Raw genomic sequence first — 21251 nt, 5'->3', positions numbered from 1 at the left:
TCTAGAGTATCACTCAGATTTGCGTTCAGACTTTCATGGAAAGTTGCCTCAGTTGATCTCCTTGTTGCTTCTCAGATGCCTGTGTCTCATAGCATGAAAATGGCAACCTTCAATTTACAAACTCTTTGTCAAAAGTGCTGTTTTGTTTGGGTTTTTTAATGGTCTTCTGAGAAGAGCGCTTTTCCAGAGTACAGCAGAATTGCTATATTATTCTTGTGGTGTATATGGTAGATGATACTTTCACATATTTTGGCTTTTAGACTTTAATAAATTTTCAGGTGAGATGGGATCAGTTTGATCATCTCATCCGAGTGCTGTAAAATCTGTCCCTTCAAGCCAAGCAAACCCACCAGTAAATAAAATTAGTGTATTCTCTAATACACTTCCAAAAAGTCATGAAAAAAACGTGTCTAAAGGCCATAGACAGGTGAGTCTCAGAAGTGTTGACTGATAAATTATCAGTGTGACATGTTAACTACTAATTAATGCAGTTCATATTTGCAGCTGAGTCATTTTTGTTTAGTTTTCTCCCTGGGAATGTCACATGGAAACATGAAATGTCTTGCATGAGTGGAATTTTTGGGCTCTGACTGGTGATCTTTGGTGATTAGCGTTGCACTGATGTTAAAAAAAAAAAAAGTGCTTCTTTCTCACTGTCTGCACTTATTAGTTAAATGCATGTTGCACAGGGAGCAAAAAAAAAAGTTTATCTTTATTGTGTATAATTTAATATAAATAGCAATGCTACTTAACATGCATAGCTGAGATTAGGAACCTCACCCTTCGCTTGGGCTGGACTGGGGGAACAAGATCAGAGATTGCTTCAGAGAAGCAAAGTAACCTAAACGGACAAGACAAACTGGAATGGAGTGTCAAAATGTCTGATGTCACCCGGCAAGTTGGTGACAGAGCTGGGACTACAACGGTAACAGAGCAGGGGCCTTATTCTGGGGGATGGGGGGAAGGAAAACAAAACTTTTTTACGGAGCACGGTATGCGTAGCTGTTTCACACAGGCAGGAAAAAATACACGTAACTTATTCCTTCTTATAAACTAAAGCAGAATTTCTAACACTGTTTTCTTTAATTTTATGACTGGAAAATATTTTAAATCTAGGCTTTTGCCTTAAAATTGAGACATAGTTTTCGTTTCTTAAAGCGGCACAAAAATTTACCCCCCCCCCCCAAAAAAAAATTGTAGTTGAAATGTTGATCTTCCAATCTTTATCCCTCATTCAACCTCTCCATAAAAAGTGACAAAGTTTGAAGGAACCACTACTTTATGTAGAAAATGAACTACAAAAATAAATGCAAGAGAACATGAGCCCTTAAGTTCTAGCTTAAGATGCCTTGTGCTTGAGTTTCAGTACCACTATGTATGAGGTAACTAGGATCATCTCTACGAAATATTTTGGTACTTTTTAATTAGGAAGAAGAAACTAAGCAGGCTGAATCATCATGAAAGTTTACGGTTTTTTAAAAAATAGCAGCTTGAGCTACTTCTGTGAATGCTTGCAGTCCCCAAGCACGCTGCAAGGCACTTGCTTTAAAGGTCACCGTTCCCTTTGCTCGGGGGAGACTCCCTGCGATAAGAGATCACAAGTTTCTTTGCAAGAAGATAAAACTCGAGCCTGCTGCACGGGTCGGTCCGCAGGGCTGAACCTGCGGCGTGCCCGCAGACGATGCCGGCCAGGCCAGGCCCTGCGGCCTTCCTCAGCCTCACAGGGTCTGTCCCCAGAGGAGAGCCCAGCCCTGGAAGAAAAGGCTGGAGAAGGCTCCTGGAGCCGATCTGCCATTTCTTTCTTGCCAAGTAAATGGAAAAGACCACACAGACTGACCAGGAGTTCAGTCTGCTACTGCAGGGAAAGGCTCTCCCTCAGGCGCAGGCCGATGGCCCTCGCCTTTGGCCCTCGTTCAGCCTGCACACGAAGGCAGGTGCTCTCCGTCCTGCCTGCGCGCATGAAGTTGGCTGCTGAGCCTCTGTTTGTAAACGCTTGTGGCCAAAAAGGCTGGAAACGGGGGGACACCTTTCCCTGCCGAGCTCGGGGGACACCTCTCCCCGCCTAGCTCGGAGAGGGGCTGCCCTGCCCCTCCGCCTCGGGCCCGGCCATGTTGCCCTGACAGGACGGGACTGCTTCGCCTCCCCTCCCGGCTTCTCCGTGTGCGGAGCCCGGCAGACCCCCCCCCGCTCGCCACAGCCCTCGGCGGCCCCTGGCAGAGCGCAGCCGGACCGGCGTGCGCGACCGCCGGGGGCAGGGCCGGGCCGGAGGCTGGGCCGGGCCGGGGGCAGGGCGCGAAGGGCCGCGGCCCCCCCCGCCTCCGCGCCGGGGCTCAGCCCCCGCCGTGCAGCCGCTCGGGGCCCCGGGCGGAGCGACCGCAGCGGCCGCTGCCCGGCCAATGAGCAGGGAGGCAGGGGCCGAGCCGGCCGCGCTATAAGAGCCGGGGAGGCGGCGGTCCCTGAGCGAGGTCGTGAGGCGGGAGCCGCGTTTCCTGTCAGGGGGAAAGACCGTGCGGTGCGGCCATGTGCGGTGAGTGACGGGGCCGCGGCTGCCGCCCCTCAGGGGCCGGGGCAGCCCGGGCCCACCGCAGCCCTTCGCCGCCCTTCGCCCTCGGGGCGGCCCGGGGGTGGCCGGTAGGAGCGAGGTGCCCGCGGGAGAAGCGGGCTGTGCCCGGGTCCCGCCGCCTCTTCTGCCCGGGGTGCGGGGCAAGGGCCGCTTTGTGCCTGAGCCGAGGGCTGTGGGGCTGCCCCGCTGTGACAGCGGGTCCCGGGGCTGCGGCAGCCCCTCCCCGCGGCGGGTTCGTTCGGGACCGGGCTCCGCTGCATCCATTTTGTGGGGCGGGAAGGGGGAATGACCGGCTCCTGCGGTGATGGCAGGTAAAGGTAAGGCTTCTCCGTCCTCCTTCCGAGGAAAGGAGACGGCCTGCTGTTCCCCACAGCCTCGCCTCTCTGTGTCCTCCGTGTCCGGCGGCTTGTCCCGGATTTATTTCCTTTAAAAAGAGTTTATGATGTATTCCTCGAGCTAGCTCTCGTGATGGGAATTCGCCCGGCTTCCGCCGCCCGGCTGCTCTGGGGTATCTGGGCTGCGCCGCTGACCTCTGCTCCTGGCCCGCACGCCTCGGTGCATCGCCGCTCTGCTGATGCGCTGGGCTCTGCCGCTCCTCACCCAGGACGAGGGATTAGTTGTGACTCATTTCCCAGCTGCGGCGATAGGAAGAGTTTGTGGCTTTCAAACAAAGGCTGTGAAGGAGCTTAATTCTTAGCCGATGTGAGTTTATTCACCTTCCTTTGTCTAATAAAGATGAGTGGTGAAGATAGCACCTACATCATGTATGCCATTGCTTCGATATGCTTTGGATCAGATTAAAATCAAAGTGCGGGTTCAGAAGCTGCTAAGGCAGTGTCTTTTAGTTACGGAGGAAATTTTAGTGAAACTTCACCTATTCCTTCACTGAAGCCTTCTCTCAGGTCTGGAAGGCTACTTGGGTTGGAAGCAGAAAAATTTGCACTTGCACTTCTTAGCCGTCATGAACAAAACTACTTTTGTGAGATGCAGCCTGAAAGTGAGTTGTTACAGCTCCCCAAAACGTACTTTCTGAGCTAGATATCTTTTCCTGGCCGCTACCGTCTCTTTAATCATAACCTCAGAAAGAGCAAGGAGTCTGGTGAGCATCTTTCACCTGAATGGAAACACGAGGTGGTAGTGTCTGAGCTCCTACGTGACTCTTGGGTCGCTATCAATGAAACAAACTCGGTGTCTTCTAAACAGAACCCCTTCAGGTGAGAAACTGGGCTCAGTGCCTAAGCAAACCAAAGGTATTGGTGACAAGCACTGAGCACTGAGACATGTAATGGTAGTATCAAACGCTTAGTATATCTGGGCTGTATATTAATTGGGAAATGAGGGTGTTAACAGTGTTAAATGAGTTTGGTAAAACGTCTAGCTTGGGGTGGAGTAACTGACTCAGCGTGAAATGGCAAAGAGAGCAGCAGTTCATGAAGTGCAGTGAGAGTAGTGCTAGTGTTCTTCCCATCAACGTTTGGAGGCCTTTTATGTGACATTTGTTCTCATGAAAGATGTCCCATAATCTTCCTTGCTATGCTGATCTGCTGTAGGAAGTGCAGGAGTTCTTGAGGTTGCAACCAACAGTTTCTAAATCACATTGGTTTGGTTTTGGTTTTTATTTTTACGTATCTTTCCAGGTTTAACTGTTTAAAACATGTCCTATTGTGTTTTCTCTGACTTAAGATAGCACGTGAAGATTTAAACCTATTGTTTTCTGTTTTGAAAATACATAGGTCATTAAATACTGCCATAAACACGCTCTTTAGGAAACAAAGTGGAGATGTTATCACACTCACATGTAAGACGACAGTATAGCAAAAGTATGCAGGGTTGAAAAACCAGGTAGGATGCTCTTAAACTGATGATGTACCTATTTTTAATCAAAATTAGTTTCATCAGGATATGAAGGTGAGACTGGGACTTTCTCAGAGCTAAGTTTTTAGCATCAACAGTGTGCTTGCCCCAGTAGAGGCATCCTTTTATTTTTTAAAAAAATAATTAATTTTGTTCAAACTTCAAGTATAGGCTGCCCCCTTCTTGATTTTGGTGAAGTCTTGCAATTGCAAGAGTTCTTGTGGATTTTTCCCACAAAAATTACCCTACGAACTTCTCCTGTTCTTGACACTGCTTGCAGTCCTGAGGCCTTGATATGCATATAAAGGGAGAGCCTTGCTTTCGGTGGCTGCACCTGATTAAAGCTGGTTTTTGTAATGTTTTAACAACCTTCTGTTTCTGTTTTGAGTATCAAGATTTGAAAGGTAAGCCATACATGATTGACCTAGTTCATGCTTCGATGCAAACTCTGTAATTATGGAAAGTTATAAGCTAGATTTAGCATTCAGGTCAAGAGAGCAGTGCCCTAGTAAAACACTTCAAATGGTTTCATTGGATTCTATGTTTGTATGTATGACTTAGGAAAGTATTTCTTTGCTTACGTTGTGCTGACATAAACATTACCTTACTTGATACATATCACTTCAGTATCGCATTGGCTTAGAGAGTACTTGAGTCTTCATTGGGGAGGAGAGATGCGAGCTCTGGAAATTGCATCTGATAGCTTGGGGAGGCCATTGTCAAGTAACTTGTGAGCATCACAAAACTGTCTTACCATGAGTATGATTCAACTAAAATTCAGTCAGATTGGTTTGCTTCCAGAAGGAATTAAGCTACAAGAAGTCTTTATTGAAAGTTGTTTCTCCATGAGTTGAGCAATGTGCTTTAAATCTAGCCAAAATGATGACTGAGTATGGAAGAAAATATGCAAGTGGGTAAATCATGAAACAGAAGAGTACTAGAGGAAACGGTGCTGAGAGTAAGATTTATTTCCTTTAACTGAAAGAGTTTATAATATATTCCTTGAGAAGTCAGGCTGTAGCTATTGCTTTCATTGTAAATGGCCTCTGGTGACTTCTGCGTCTCCTGATTCACGTGTGTGGAAGCACAGCTACAGTTCCCTGGAAACAAGGATCTTTTTAACAATTGCAGCACACTGGTAGCATTGTAAGGACGGTCCCGAAGGAAGGTTTTTCCTGGAGCTTTGTGTAGCCAAAGGTGCCACATGGAACATACAAGGCTGATGCGTCTTAACTACATTGTGAAATCTGGCCTAGAAAGTAGAGCTGGATCTGAAATGAGGTGTGTAGCAATGTTTTGGAATGATGTTGAGAAATTTGTATTGAAGAAATTGAAGAATGCTGCTCTTGAGGTTCATGGTTGGTGCCAGAGAACGGTAAATATCTGCCTGGAAAAATGATCAACAAGCTCTCAGTCTAAGGTGACTGTATGTAACTGGAGGCATTATTTTTCAAAGCGTCCGTGAAAAACAGTATTTGGCTGTTCAAATTCCCAAACACCTCTTTAAAAGCAACTATTGTCTTAGTATCTCCGTTAATGTTGGACACTCTAGAAATAATTAGGCTGGGCTCCTCATAAATCTCACTTCTGTAGCAGAAAAGCATTTTCCACCCTTTAATCCTTCCAAGATAAATTCAGAGACCAGTGTAATAGCCTTTTAGTCTCACTGTCAAATCAACAGTGTTAATGGCTGAAATCCAGTGGAGTAACCAAATTCACAAAAATATTTATAAGGGGGATTTATTGGTGTATCATTATAACAGCTTCTTCACTACAGCCATTTACAGTTCAAAAGCCTTAATTGAAGGGGAAGAGGGTGTTAAATTTCAAACAAAGGCTTTCTCTATTTAACAACACTTGCTTGTCTGCACTGCTTATCTGTTGAGCTCTTAAAGTCTGTTTTTTTGCTAACTGTAGTCTCCAGTCCCGACTTGTTGCTTGGAGAAACTGTTGAAGGAGTGAAATTAGACGTTTCTGTTGTATTGGGGTACAGATTTGCAAGAGTTAATAAAAGGGCCTAATCTATCCTTATAAATGCAGAAGTCCCAGGAAGAGCAGTAGGCAGAGAAAAGGAATGGTTGTGTTTTCCTTTGCAGGTCACCTTTTTATTACACCTTTTCTAAACATAAACCGACATCTCCCAAACTCCTTTTAATGAAAAACTGCTTGTGTACTTTTCCCTCCAAAAAAAAAAAAAAAAAAATGTGCAGAGGGGGAGAACCAACCCAAAAACTAAAAAAGCCACTTCTTGGTTGATGACTGATCTATTCAAGAGGAGAGGGATCAGACTTGCAGGCTCTTCCAGGCTCTGTTTGCCGAGTAGGCGAGGAGTGAGTTCATGTCTTTCCTGTGATGCCTCTGTAAGAGCTGACCAGAGTAACGCAGGGCAAGCAAACGATCTTATGTCTCTCTTGAGTTGGGTCTGGCAGGCAGCATTGTGTTGAGGCAGCGCAAAGGGTGAATGCTTGGTTTTTGGGTGACCCTGTTTTTGTATCTTCTGTTTCTTTCCTTTGTTGTCCTATCCTTTTGACTTCTGCCCTTTCTTTATGTTTTCTTCTCTATTCTCTTCCTGTTGAAGTGACTGTTGTGTGCAGGATTAAGCTGGAGCCTTTCAGAAATAGATGTTGTGCCTAGTACCTACCCGTGGGTATTTAAGGCCACGACTTTGATTACAAAAGTCTCCTTGTGTTAGTACTGGTGAATATATTCCTTCTTTGAATGTCTAGTTTTAGATCTGGATACGAAATAGATCACAATGTTCCCATTTTCAGCTGCGGTTTTCATGAAAAGTAGGAATTTTTTTTAAGCTCTCTCAACTGTTTAACTCTTGGTGGGTAACATGAGGAGAGCAAAACTGGCCGGGAAAGCGTATGTGTTTGCGTGGTGAAAATGAGGGTCTTGATTCCTTTATTGTATTTGAACTCTTTCCATTTAAAAAGCCAGTAGGAAAAATTGTACTAAACAGGAGGTGGGGTACCCCTAGGACCTCTCTGTGATGCTAGTTTTAAAGGGTTTTAAATTGAGTCTGAAGGGATACAAACTCTAAAAAAATCTTTGCTTCTTTCCCCCCCCCCGCCTTCCCCTTTTCTCTTTAAACAGGAATTTTTGCTTATCTAAACTACAGAGTGCCTCGGACTCGGAAGGAAATATTTGAAACCCTGATAAAAGGATTACAGAGACTGGAATACAGAGGATATGACTCTGCAGGTATGTAAACTAACTCAACAAATTAATTTTAGCAACCAGTAGCAACCTATGTGACTTTTTGGGTGCTTCCAACTTCTGCGTGTTGGATTTCTCTTTTTTTTTTGTCATGGAGATTGAAAGATCAGAACTAATTACCTTGATTATTGGATTTTCTTCTTCAACTTTTCTCACGATTTTAAATTGGGTGTTTAGCTCTGTAATCAGATGGTGGTTAAGGTTTAGTGCACACAAGCGAGGAAACAGGGTGTGAGGAAGATGACCTGCATACAGGGTCATGTAGCTTGTGCCTCAGCCTTTTTTGTGCATGTGAGTCTCAGTGAAAGGATGAAGAAGATTAAACTTGTATTTAATTTTGAGGTGGCTGATTTCACTAGGCAAAATATATCAGTCTGTCCTCAAGCAAAATTTGAGATGGTTCATATATATGTTTTCATCTATGCAGTGGATATAGACTTCATCTAGTTTGATTTGAACATGTACAAGTCTAGCAACCGACTTCAAGTATATCCCATTGCAGGATAATTTTAAAATAATTGTTTCACTAGTCTGTGCTTGTATGTATTTTCTCAGCCTTTTTTTCATCCAGTGCATTTCATGCTTTAAATAACACTTGTGACTGTGTCCTGTACTGTAGGAGTGGCAATTGATGGAAATAATAATGAAGATAAAGAAAGGTTCATCAAACTAGTTAAGAAAAGAGGAAAAGTAAAGGCCCTGGAAGAAGAGTTGTACAGTAGGTGTCTTAAAAATTACCTCTTTACTTTGGCCTCCCAGTCAGATAATATCTGCATCTTAGCAGAAAGTCAGACCATGAAATTGCAGTTACGATTTTGTACCAGAAATAACTGCATTGTGTAATCCAATGGCAGTTAAATTGTTTGTGTGCCCCCAAATCTGCACTTGAAAAGCGAGTTGATCTTTAGGTCTAGTGCTGTGAAACATCAGTGTACTGTCCCCTCTTTTGGTTGCTGCTTTGTTCAAGACCTGTGCTCCCTTGGTGCTTTACTTGGATGATTTCTGTGCTTGGTAGCTGAAACATCGGAACATGGACTCTGACAGAATTTACGAGTGTTTAAGCATCTGGCTGTCATCACAATCTGGTTTATGCAGTGCTTCCATCTGTGAAGAACTGAAGTTGTGTTTTAATACGTTTACATTATAATTTGTAGTAATGTGGTCTGTTAGCCTAGCTGTAAGTATTGGCTGAAAATGCTCAAGTCTTGGCAAACAAAATTTTAATCACAGTACATTGAACTATCTGAAGGGTAATATCAATAAAGCGAATGGTTTAAAAGAAGGCCAGAAGATAACTTTCAGATTTTTGCCTGTAGAAATTCTCTTAGTGTTTTACTAGTTGTGTGTGTGTGAGAGAGAGACTCAACTTTAAATATTCAGTAAACTGAATTTCTTGTCTATAGAACAAGATGACCTGGATTCAAAAGCAGATTTTGAAACACATTTTGGAATTGCTCATACTCGCTGGGCGACCCATGGAGTACCAAGTGCAATAAACAGTCACCCTCAGAGATCAGATAAAAGGAATGGTATGTAATCTCTGCAGCACTCTGGAACTGTATGAATCTGAAATGGTTGAACATGCATAGTACATGTGTACTCTCTTCTTACTAGTGTTATGGTATCTATTTTGTTTACTAGGGCTAAGCTGTTGCTATTCTATCTAGGTTAGACACTTTTACAATAAAATAGCCTCTTCTGGGGCTAAAGTAATGCTGTAAAAGATTAATGAGATCTGTTTTCTGAAAATTGATGCAAGTTAGCCAAAGGACAACGTTCTTGTTTTAAAAGGTAAGACTCTGAAAATGTAAGCGCATCGATATTGTCTGGACTGGAAAAGGGAGATTTTGTATCGTTTGTCACTTGAGACGGCTTGGTGCTATTCTACTGGGTGTAGTTTAAAACTGTCTTGATGATTTGGAACAACCTTTGTATGCCCTCAGAATTTGTAAGCTTCTGCTTTCTGTTTTCCATATTATGATAAACTGTAGGTCTGAAAGCTATAGCAGGTAGTTCCTAGTGTACTTCTAAGCTTTTTTCCCCTCTAATTTTCTGTTCTGAGGTAAATATCTTAATTTTCCATTACTGATGTATATGTATTTTTTCCTTTTAGAATTCGTTGTTATCCATAATGGAATCATCACAAATTACAAAGACCTGAGAAAATTTCTGGTGAGTCTCTGGTAACTTGATTCTAAAACTAGAAAGTAAATGCCCCACCAACTACTGTCAGATCTTTCATGACTTTGTTGGAATCTAAATTAAATTTTCATGATATCATCTATAAAATACTAGTGTGAAGGATTCTGCCTAATAAAGATATGCAGGAGCTGATGAAGTGCAATATGTTCTTGTAATCCTAAATGCAAAGTACTTAGGAGTAGAGTAGCAATTTGCACTAATTATTTGAGAGAGTGTATGGAGTGGGCTCCCTCCTGTCTCTTGTTGCTTGATGGATGCTAAGCAAGTCTGACTACATGTCTTGCTACAGTATTTCTGAAAGAGTGAGCTATGACAGGGTAATTCTTTGTATTTTGTCTGTAGTGATACATAGCCACTAGTCCAGTGTAGTGCTCCGAGCAGTCTGTCTTACTGTGCAGTTTCTGGTGGGAGGCAGCTGAAAGGCTCTTCAGTGCTCCTTGCCTGGGGATGAAAACACCTTTTACTCTTCTGTATTATATTTCAGGAGAGCAAAGGCTATGAATTTGAGTCTGAAACAGATACAGAAACAATCCCCAAGTTGATCAAATACATGTATGACAACAGAGAGGGTGAGGACACCAGTTTTTCAGCCTTGGTGGAAAGAGTTATTCAGCAGTTGGTAAGTAGGAAGTTCCTTTTTTCCTATACTACAGTATAAGTTATTTGTGAGGTTCCTTACTATTCTGCATTTATGCGCTTAGATCCTCCGCAGGAGTCCTTAGAAGGTGCTGCAAGTAACACTTTTTGGCCTCTAAACAATGCTTAATAGACCAAGAAATTAGATTAAAATTTTGGGAACTTCAAAGGCTTTTCAATGGTAAATTTTTAAATTGTATTAGGAGTGCGTTTTTTTGGTTGGTTGGGGTTTTTTTTAAAAGCAAGAGGTTATCACAGTTTTTTAATGAAGCAGCTTAATTAAAAAAAAAAAATGTAGGAGCCTCTAGGGTTTGAAATCTCTCATAAAGGGCAGCGTGTTCTTAAAGGCTATTCTGATCATGTTAAAACACTGCTGTGGTTCAAGTTTGTCTAATAGTATGCCTTGGCTCCCATATTTGGAAATGGATCTAACAAGCTGTACTGATTCATGGCGTAGCTGGTTCCCAAACTGTGAAGTGGGAATCTACTGTTACTTAGTATGTGAATGCTTAAAAACTTCGATAAATGCATTGCAAACTTGGAGAAAGCCTGCTTTGTTTCCTCCCCCAGTCTCTGGGCAGACGTTTTCCCTCCCATTCCTGCAGTTTCTTACCCTTTTTTCACCTCCCCTTTCTCCTCTCTAAAGCAGCCCTGTAGGATTCCCCCAGAGCAGGGCTGGAATAAACACAGAGTAAAGGCCTGTGTGGGTCGAGGGAACAGTGGTGCAGCCACCTAGTTGAGGGGAAGGGTGACTTCACCTGACCGCAGACCAAGAGCAGAGTAGTCTCAGACTGGAGTCCCTGCGAGAGGAGTGGATGTTACCATCTCTCTTCTGTTTGCAAAGTGTGTGTGAGGGGCTTTTGCTCCTGCTTCTGGAATACTCCACAAGTTTGCACGCTGTGTTAATACTGTAGAGTGATTGATTGTGTGTTCCTGTTTTTGTTCTTCTGTTGTGGATGTTGGTGTGTTCTTTTTTTTTTTTTTTTTTTTTTTTTTTTTTGGTGGAGGGTTTTTCTGGAAATACTTCAGTGAGAATTTGCTGCTTAAACTAGAAGCAGTAAGTAAAATTTTAGCTGAAAACACTTGATAAAATGCAGCTACATGCACATTCTTATTAAAAGTCTTACTAAAAGTAGAAGTCTAGCAGTCTTCATGCTCATTAAGAGTAACATCTTGGAGATTTTCTTAACCCTTGCATTGGAAGATACTGTTTTTATTTATAAAGGGAGGCTAAGTGCTTGCTTCCTGATCTTTCAGCTGTTGCACTGTTACGTGCATGTTAGCTTGTTCTGCTCAGTGACCAGTTCCTTTAAAGGTGCAGTCTGCCCTCCAGGAAGAGATTCCTGATAGCAGTAAAGAGCTTTCCTTCACAGCCTCCTCAGGAAGAGGGGCCCCAGTTTAATGAGATGCAACTAATTGAGATAAGTTGTTTAGGATTATTTTTTTCTCTTCTGTTTGCATGGTTTCCAGGAAGGTGCTTTTGCATTGGTTTTCAAGAGCGTCCATTACCCAGGTGAAGCTGTTGCTACCAGGTTAGTAAAAGTCCATTTTCTACATCATAGATGCTTTTTTAGGTTAAAAAAAATGCTAACATCTCTTAAAAAAAAAAAAAAAACCAACCAACAAAAAACCACCACAAAAACACAAAACAAAAACAAAACACCGCCCCTCCCCCAGAACACTGATGTTTCAAGTGCTTAATTAAACAAAACTCAGAAGGTAGCTGCACTAATGGAATCCTTATGAAGCGCAGTAAAGCTCTGCTGAGCATCTCTTCAACTGACTATTAGATATAACTTAATCTGAGCTGTACTGAGTGCAGATCACAGAATTATCAGAGGCTTGTGTTGATTCTCTGTATTCTTTAGCTTGATTTTGTTTAATAAATTAGATGTGACTACTCACTTTTTGAGGATGCAAGACTGTAGTGAAAAGTAATCAGATGACGTCAAGCATTGGAGCAGGCTGCCCAGGGAAGTGGTTGAGTCCCCATCCCTGGAGGTATTTAAAAGACGTGTAGGTGTGGTGCTTAGGGACACGGTTTAGTGGTGGACTTGGCAGTGCTAAGTTAACAACTGGACTTGATGATCTTAAAGGTCTTTTCCAACCTAAATGATTCTATGATTGTATGATGTTTTCTTGCTTCATGCAAATACGGTTTCGGTTGGAGATCATCCAAATGACATGCTCGGAAGAATGTACCACTGACAAACTCATTCCCATAGTCTGTCCTTTTATCTATTACAGTGTGTCAATAAAGAAGCTCAGCGTATCCTCTGTTTCTAAAGTTGTATTAAGAATGTGCTAACCTTTGTCCTATATCAAAAAGGGGAGGGAAAGGGTATGGTTCAATTTTATTTCACAATGAATAAAGACTGAAAGTAGTATGTTCAGGTTGCCTAAAAAGCCACCGTACTAATAGGTTATACAAATAGTGTTCTATAGCTGTCATAGCATTTATGAGTTTTTTCTGTATAAGTTCTACTTTTATTTATGACTTGGAAAACAACTTTCAGGAAATGTAAAGATATTAAAGTAGCAAGTGAAGTAGCAGTGGGAATAAAGACTCTTTTATATTACAACCAAAAAGCCCATTGCTTCTGTGGTCTAAAATAGGACTCTATTAAAATTGTGAAAAAGCCAGCTGTACCATCACTCTAACTGGAGAACATCTTCTGAGATGAGCTATTCAGTATGTGGTTCAGGTTTGGGTTTGTAGGAGTGAGGGGATTAAGAGAAGCTAAACTTGTAATCTGAGGTGTTGGGGGGGTAAATTACTACTCTCTTACTCCTGTGAGTTTTCTTTTTTTAATAAGCTCTTCAATATGGCATGTGACCCATATAATTGAGAAATGATCTTAGTATTCTACAGTTTCAGAGGTGCATTTGACATTTCTGAGTTTAAAAGGCTACAGGGTGGAACAGTATTTCAGTAGTAAAGAGCACTGCTAGCTCACTTTGGAGGCAGAGGAAGCTTTGTTTAAAAATGGTATTCAGATTGGCATCTGTGGTAAGCTGTTTTGTGAAGGAAAACAACTAGTTCATGTACATTTTCCTCTACCTGGGTGTAGTTCATGGGGAGAGAATCACCAAGGCACCCGGCACTTGTTCTTACAATAATATTTGGGGAACCTTACAGAAACAAATCAAGTTTATCTAACTCCTGCCACATAATGGCTTTAGGATGAGGGTTGAGGAGTATCTTCCTATTTGGGAAGCTAGATGGGATATTGTCTTTCAACTTCACAGATGTCCTTTGACTTCTTTGTATGCACCTTTCTCTTTATAAACTTGCATGTTTTCCCTTTGTAGGAGAGGGAGTCCTTTGCTCATTGGGGTTAGGAGCAAGTACAAGCTCTCCACTGAACAGATTCCTGTTTTATATAGAACGTGTAAGTTGATAAATCCAATTACATTATTTTTAAGAGCTAAAATTATTGTTACTTTATGCTTAGAAATTAGGTTAATCGGTCTTTGTACTACGAAACTACCAGCTGATGCCCCAAATAGCTGCTTAGCTGAGGATATTCTATTTTTATACTACTGAATGCATAGTTCGTGTAAAAGTCCCATCCCCCCAAAATACTTAGGTAACTGTGATACGTTGAACCTGTATAGTCTTCAGTCTCTAACTTGAACAGATCTATTTTTGCATTTAAAGTGTCTCATTTCTTTAATAGGCAACATTGAGAATGTGAAGAACATCTGCAATTCACGAGTGAAAAGACTGGACAGCTCTACCTGCCTTCATGCTGTTGGGGATAAGGCAGTAGAATTTTTCTTTGCTTCAGATGCGAGGTAGTAAAAGTACTTAAAACGCTTCTCAAAGTACTGTTTTTGTTTAGAAATGAGCTAGTTCTGGAAATCTTAAGCTATCTTGCTGCTGTACAATTGTTTTCTGATAGGATAGCTTCTAATCTAGGTAACTTCATAAAGTCCACATTCTAAGGTACTTGAAAAATGTGGAGGTTTGACATCAACATTTGAACTGTAAATATCTGCCAATTACTAACCTCTATGTAAAACAAATCCAGTGTAGGAAGGTGAGTTGGGTACAAATAGATGCTATCGGCCCTGTATTTGGGCAGACTATAGGTTAGTCTGGGTTTTGGCATTTTAATCCATCTCTTGGAAGAGGAAATAGTGGTGTCATTCCATACTTAGCAGGAACCTGCACATCAGGCACACATTTGTCTCTCTCAGAAGCAAGATCCTGACCTGAGGGGTCTGTCAGAGACCCTGGGAGGCAAGATCAGCTCAGCAGGAACTTGGTGCGAGATGCCGTGGTTCCTGAGCCTTCTGCTACAGGTTCCTGTGAGAATGCAGGAGGAGCAGCAGATGGAGCCATTTCCTTTAAGATGGCTCTATACGTAGTTATGTCCAAAAGGAAGATAGAAGGGGGGCTGGAAGTGCTGTGTGGCATATTTAATTGCTTTGAGCAGTGCTGCTACCGACTCTCACTGACACGTCAGGTTTGTCTTGCTTCTGTTTTTTCTGTAGTGCTATCATTGAACACACCAACAGAGTAATTTTCTTAGAAGATGATGACATTGCAGCAGTAACTGATGGGAAGCTTTCAATTCACCGTCTCAAGCGTTCAGCTAGTGATGATCCTTCCCGGGCCATCCAAACGTTGCAGATGGAATTGCAGCAAATCATGAAGGGTAGGTTGCAACATCTGTAAGCAAGTATCATAAAAGATGGATAGTTACTGACTGTGTAGTAGATAAGGCAGAAAACTGCTAATTTGTTGTGAAAATGACCTGATATTTAGGCTGTTTGTACTGGGAGCTGATGATTCCAAGCTTTAAGACCAAACAAAGATGGGCAGTATGGGACCCTACACATTTTTAGCCTTGGAAAAGTCCTAGATACTTCTATTCATCTCAGTATTTGGTGAAAATATAACTGATGTTAACATGTTGTTGTAGTTGTTGGCAAACTTTGACTGTAAACTAAGAACTGAAGTGGAATAGAGAAGTTTGTTTAAAAAGGAATTCAGTTACTTTGTCAGTGTTGGGAAATGAAAGCAACCTAATAGAACTACCAATCCCTTTTTTATTCTTGCCTATTTCTAAGCTTTTGTTTAAGCAACAAAGTCAACTTAAATTAGCTTGCTACCACAGGTTGTCTTAAAAGTTCTGTTTGTGACTGTAATAGACTTCAGATAACAAACGCTGTACCTAAGCATTACCATGTAATGTTTTTCTAAACAGGTAACTTCAGTGCGTTCATGCAGAAGGAAATTTTTGAACAACCGGAATCAGTTGTCAACACAATGAGAGGCAGGGTGAATTTCGAGAGCAGCACAGGTAACTTAGTGCAGCTTGAATGCCTGTTCTAAGCCTGCAAATTTTGAACGTACTAACTATAAAATAAAATACACCATTGATAGATGCTTTTTTGTTTGATTGTTTACAGTTCTGCTGGGGGGGCTGAAGGATCATTTGAAAGAAATCAGAAGATGCCGAAGACTGATCATTATTGGCTGTGGGACCAGTTACCACGCTGCAGTAGCTGTATGTTCAGCCTTAGCTGAAATGTGTATATAAAGCCTAGTTGCTGAGTTTTGGACAACAGCTCTTCATCTGCTTTTTCTATATCTCAAACTTTGCCTTTCAATTTGGGGGGGGGGGGGGGGGTGTCTTGCCCTTTTATTTAGTTTTCCTTTGTGCTGCATTCTTTATTAATGCTCCAATGTTGTTACCTACTGTGCGAGAAAGTAACTTCTTTCACCTTCGTTTTTAAAGCTCTGGTGAGCTGTAGTTATCAATTTTTGTAATAATCCATTTAGATTATCTCTGACTTTTAAGATGTCAAGACTTTTATATTGTGGCAATATTAACAAATATTCTGTGCTGCTTGAATACAGACTCGACAAGTACTGGAAGAATTAACTGAACTACCAGTGATGGTGGAACTTGCTAGTGACTTCCTGGATAGAAACACACCTGTATTCAGAGATGACGTGTGCTTTTTTATAAGTCAGTCAGGTGAGCTGCATTTACTGTTTGTTTTCAGTTGAGTGAAAACTGTAGAAAAATTTTAAAAAGCCAACGATTTACTGCTTTCTGCATGTTGCAAAGGAGGATGATGGCTAATGGGCCAGATCTGTCTTGAATGACAGTTTCTTTTAGGCTTGATTCAAATATGTAGACAACAAGTGAATGCTGAAAGATTGTTTTCAGTTGCATTTTGCATCGTGTAAGTGTGGATGCAGTTATTTAGAACACACTTGTGTAGAATTTTATGCTTTTCAGGAATCATTGCTATCCTCTGTCAGCCTGAAGTCAGGATGTAAATGTTTTCCAGGTGAAACTGCAGATACGCTTATGGCCTTGAGGTATTGTAAAGAGCGTCGTGCTCTAACAGTTGGCATCACAAACACAGTCGGAAGTTCAATATCCAGGGAGACTGACTGTGGTGTACATATCAATGCAGGACCGGAGATAGGTGTGGCGAGCACAAAGGTAATTGCTGTTCAGTGTTTGACTTTCATACTTCACCCCTGTGGAATCCAATTAAAATTTTAATTGTAGCATTTCAAACTGAGATCATACTAACTCTCTGCAGACTTAGCTGCTAAATGTTTTCTTTTGTCTGCAGGCTTATACCAGCCAATTTGTGTCTCTTGTAATGTTTGGCCTAATGATGTCTGAAGACAGAATTTCCTTGCAGAAAAGGAGACAGGAAATCATTAGTGGACTAAAATCATTGCCAGGTATATTGATATTTTGGGTTTGAGGAGGGATAGGGGATGTTGTTTAATGGGCAATATGTAATACTACTTGAGGATGTTTCTTTCTTATTTAAGTTTCACTCTTCCCCCTCCTCCTGAAAGGTAGACAATGTAAGAAAAATGGACTATTAGTTTCTGCACTAATTGCCAATTTTACAAGTGCCCTTCCAAGAAACTTGGCAGGAGATCAGAACTTTTATGGGTTAGGTTTTCTAATTACAATAAGGTGGTTTTGTGTGACAAATACTACTCAATCTCCTAAATTGATGATTTTAAATTTTTAAAGCCTTTCACTTTAAATCAGGATAGATAAAAGGAAACTAATTCAAGGTGACTTCAAAATGGATGTTCACAACTTCCTTTGGAAATACAAATGGGATGTATGAGCACTGCTTAAACCAATGGTCACTTTAAATTTGTTACTGTAAATAAGGGTGGAGAAAATATCCTTAAACTGCAGTCAAAGATGCAGAGTTAATGGTTGAATTGTATTAAGCCTATTTGTTCTAGTAGATCATTAGAACATCCTCCTACAAGCAAACTATTCTTTTCCAATTAAAAAAAGCTTTTTGTATGTGCTTTTTGTGTGCCCCAATAGAAATGATTAAAGAAGTCTTGTCCTTGGATGAGAAGATACATGATTTGGCTCTTGAACTGTACAAACAAAGATCACTGCTCGTTATGGGCCGTGGATATAATTATGCCACTTGTCTGGAAGGAGCTCTGGTAGGAACCTCTCAATATTGTTGGATGTTATTTAAAATGAGCTTTTCTGGCTTCTGCAACATCATTTATTTCTATTATTTCATTAGAACTTAATTCTGCTGCAGTAAAACTGCTATCAGTAACTGAGAGCATTTAGTCCTGTTGTACTGAATACATGCATAAGGTGAACCAGATACAATATCATTTTCTTGTTTCTTTCACATGATAAATGCAGTGTTTAATGAGGTTATTTAAAAACCAAACAATTCAAAATGCTGACCCATTTGAAAATAACATCAGAAAAACACAATGTGCTGATGTTCAGATGCGATGCTCGTGCAGGAAATGCATAAATTACGTCATGAATGTCCTGGTGGAATGGATGCATACCCATCTCTCAGAAGCTTGAAATGTTAAAGGTTGACTGCATTAGCCAAGGTTGTGTTGGGTTTTTGGTGCTCAGAGTTCCTGTTGATTACTCCATTTCTTTATCTGCAAATGCATGTGCACAGGCAGGCTCTGCTTCCACCAGCAGCCTGCTAGAAATCCCAGCAGACAAGCTTGTCTGTTTTCACTCTTTAACTGATCTTTGAAAATACCAACTTGATACCATATGTCTGTATTTAAGTGGCAGATGTACAGCCTTGGTATTTTGCTTCTTGTGGCTTTCATTTCTCATCTGATTTACTAGTAACTTGATGGCATTTGCTTTTATTTATTTTTTTTTTTTTAAAAGAAAATAAAAGAAATCACCTATATGCACTCTGAAGGTATCCTGGCTGGTGAGCTGAAACATGGGCCATTAGCCTTAATAGATAAACAAATGCCTGTTATCATGGTGATAATGAAGGATCCTTGTTTCACCAAGTGCCAGAATGCTCTGCAGCAGGTCACTGCTCGACAGGTAAGCTGTTTAACTAATACAATGTCATAGGGAAAGAGATTGTGCACAGTGTATTGCTGCTGACTGTGCCTCAGAAAAACGATGTATTGGTGGTGTGTTGTCACACACACCTCCCCCCCCCCCCAAATTATTAAGTTATAAATAAGATGCTGTATCTTAGGCTGTCATTACAGGTTAACACCAGTAGTGAAAACTGATTGCATGTGGGTCATTTGTTTGGGTTTTTTGTTTGTTTTGAAGCAAATGTTAAACTCTACAGGGTGAAAACATTCAAGTCTCACAGAACAGTGAATGACAAGTCATTACGCAAGACTGGCATAGTCTTTGTTGGCTACCTGAGTGTCTTCAAACATACTACAGGCATGCTGTGAACCGGTATTTGAAAGCAGTTCTAAGCCAGCTCTTCACTTAACACTGCAAAATTATATTTTCAGGGTCGTCCAATCATTCTGTGTTCTAAAGAAGACACAGAAAGCTCAAAATTTGCCTACAAAACCATTGAGCTGCCTCATACAGTGGACTGCCTTCAAGGAGTCTTGAGTGTTATTCCTCTCCAGTTGCTTTCATTCCACCTGGCTGTTCTCAGAGGATACGATGTAAGTGCTTTCTATATTTAGCACTCTAGTTAGTGCAGTTTTGAACTTCCTCCTACCAGTGTAAAGTGAGAGACCCAGTTATATGGCGTATCTAACAAAGAACTATGATAATAGTGGAGCTTACAGTGACTGTGGTAGTAGAGGTGGCATTACAGTGCCAATTCTTCAGCCTAATATTTTTTAATGGGTATCCTTCTAAAAAATTATAAAGATCATTTGCTTAGTTTGATTAGTTAAGAGTACAGATAGGACTTTTTCAGAAAACTAAATCTTAAAATGTGATAACTGCACTTCAACCTAAAATAGTTTGGTGCTTTGTATAGCTGTGTCAGTTTGATAATGATGACTGCTTTGGAAAGGTACCTGTGCAAAACAAATATGTATTTGTTAGGAGGGTTTTAGAAGCAAGGATGAATTCAACAGTGAGTCATTATCTGCAGATCTGTAGTCTTTTGCATGTGTTAATGTGTCTAGAATAAAGCAGAACTCAATAGGAAATCTGAAAAAAGCACACTAAATGAACTGTCAAATGCAGAACGTCAGTATTACTCTGTCATATACTGAAAGTCTGTCTCTTCATTCTAGGTGGACTTTCCAAGAAATTTGGCCAAATCTGTTACTGTAGAATAACAGCCAAGAACAGCTGATGTTTTTGTCACCAGACCTCTGAGTTATACTTGTAGAAATGTGTTGTTCTGAATTGATAGGTACTCATTTTTCTAAAGAGAATGACAGTGCTAATTGGAAAGTGTCAGAAGGATTTATCTTGCAGCTTTAAAAGCTTTTGATGTGCCTTGTAACCAAGTGCTTTTGCTCACAGCAAATATTCCTCTAAGAAGTTGCCAAAGAAGATAAAAATTGTTTACACATGGTATACTGAATGAACTTTTCTACTGTGCAATATATATATACAGCTCTCTTCAGAGTAACTGTGAACATTTTTTTAGCCTACACTACTTAACTAGTTTTAAAGATATAGTATTTATAACTACATTTGTATAGCTTTTTTTAAGTTATTTTTTTAGTACACTACTTATTACCAATGCTACAGATGCTCAGAATGTAAATACTGAGCATGTTAACACTTGTGTACAGTTGTTAGGGTTATTTTCCTACTTCAGTCTCAAACTGGAAATTTGTTGTCCCTCTTCCTCCCCAGCTTCCCCTCCCCCCTTTGCATCTGTGTTTCATATTTAACCAGTCATTTGCAAAGCTCTTCCGTGGCTGTAAATTCTCGGCTATGTTTTAAATTTATGCTTCTTTCAACTAATTATTTGAAAAGCCAGAGCAACATTTTGTTTTGTATGCCACCCCAGCTCTTATTTGCATAACATGTACAGTGCAACAAAATAAGGGAACTGGATGTCTTTCAAGTGATATTTCTGTTTGAAGAGTGTACAATGAAATTACAATGCAATTAAAAGATTGTATAATTCTTTTTGGTGTGGTGGGCTTTTTTGTTTTTTTGGTTTTGTTTTGTGTTTTTTTTTTTTTTAACTTGATGACTCCTCATCTCAGGTCTGAACAGAGGTGCAATACCGCAGTACTCTGATACAAGTAGGAAACACAGTCTTCTCCCCCAGTCTTGCCTAAATCCTGGTATCGGAGTTCTTTCCTCTGTTTCTTGGGTTAGTTTCTTCTGTGTCACGCAGGTCTCCCAGGTAGGCACGCCTTACTTTTCCTTATCCAGCAGCTGTGTTTCAAAATAATGTGTCGGGTTTGGGTAGCTTGCTCCATATCCCCATCTTTCTGAAGCACGTGAGCGTAGGAGAGTTGAATTTGGGGACTGTTGGTCAGTGTTTGCCAGATGTGTACTGATAGAGCAGCGTA

General features: G+C 41.0%; 1 protein-coding gene across 2 annotated transcripts; it reads left to right on the top strand.

Annotated features, from left to right (window-relative positions):
• The first annotated feature begins 2520 nt into the window (after positions 1-2520).
• On the top strand, positions 2521-20051 carry GFPT2 (glutamine-fructose-6-phosphate transaminase 2). Of its 2 annotated transcripts, none has more exons than XM_075715253.1 (19): positions 2521-2527; positions 7517-7624; positions 8259-8357; positions 9043-9168; positions 9753-9811; positions 10326-10460; positions 11948-12009; positions 13790-13869; positions 14158-14275; positions 14978-15141; positions 15694-15789; positions 15899-15996; positions 16350-16470; positions 16790-16947; positions 17084-17198; positions 17815-17942; positions 18658-18825; positions 19260-19421; positions 20007-20051. In XM_075715253.1, the coding sequence occupies exons 1-19, from the start codon at positions 2521-2523 to the stop codon at positions 20049-20051; spliced, it is 2049 nt and encodes a 682-aa protein (XP_075571368.1). The 2 variants fall into 2 exon arrangements, with proteins under 2 accessions (XP_075571368.1, XP_075571367.1); XM_075715252.1 differs by having other exon boundaries at positions 14119-14275.
• The last annotated feature ends 1200 nt before the right edge of the window (positions 20052-21251 follow it).

The sequence above is a fragment of the Pelecanus crispus genome, chromosome 8, assembly GCF_030463565.1.
Source record: "Pelecanus crispus isolate bPelCri1 chromosome 8, bPelCri1.pri, whole genome shotgun sequence".
NCBI classification, from domain to species: domain Eukaryota; kingdom Metazoa; phylum Chordata; class Aves; order Pelecaniformes; family Pelecanidae; genus Pelecanus; species Pelecanus crispus.
Note: the sequence above shows the minus strand (reverse complement) of the source record. Positions and strands in the feature narration are given on the sequence as shown.

Bases quoted from the DNA above. Each gene is read 5' to 3' on its own strand.
- GFPT2 (XM_075715252.1), top strand. The intron at 13,870-14,118 runs GTAAGTTGATAA...TAACTTGAACAG, and splicing joins TCCTGTTTTATATAGAACGT to ATCTATTTTTGCATTTAAAG. The intron at 19,422-20,006 runs GTAAGTGCTTTC...TCTTCATTCTAG, and splicing joins CTGTTCTCAGAGGATACGAT to GTGGACTTTCCAAGAAATTT.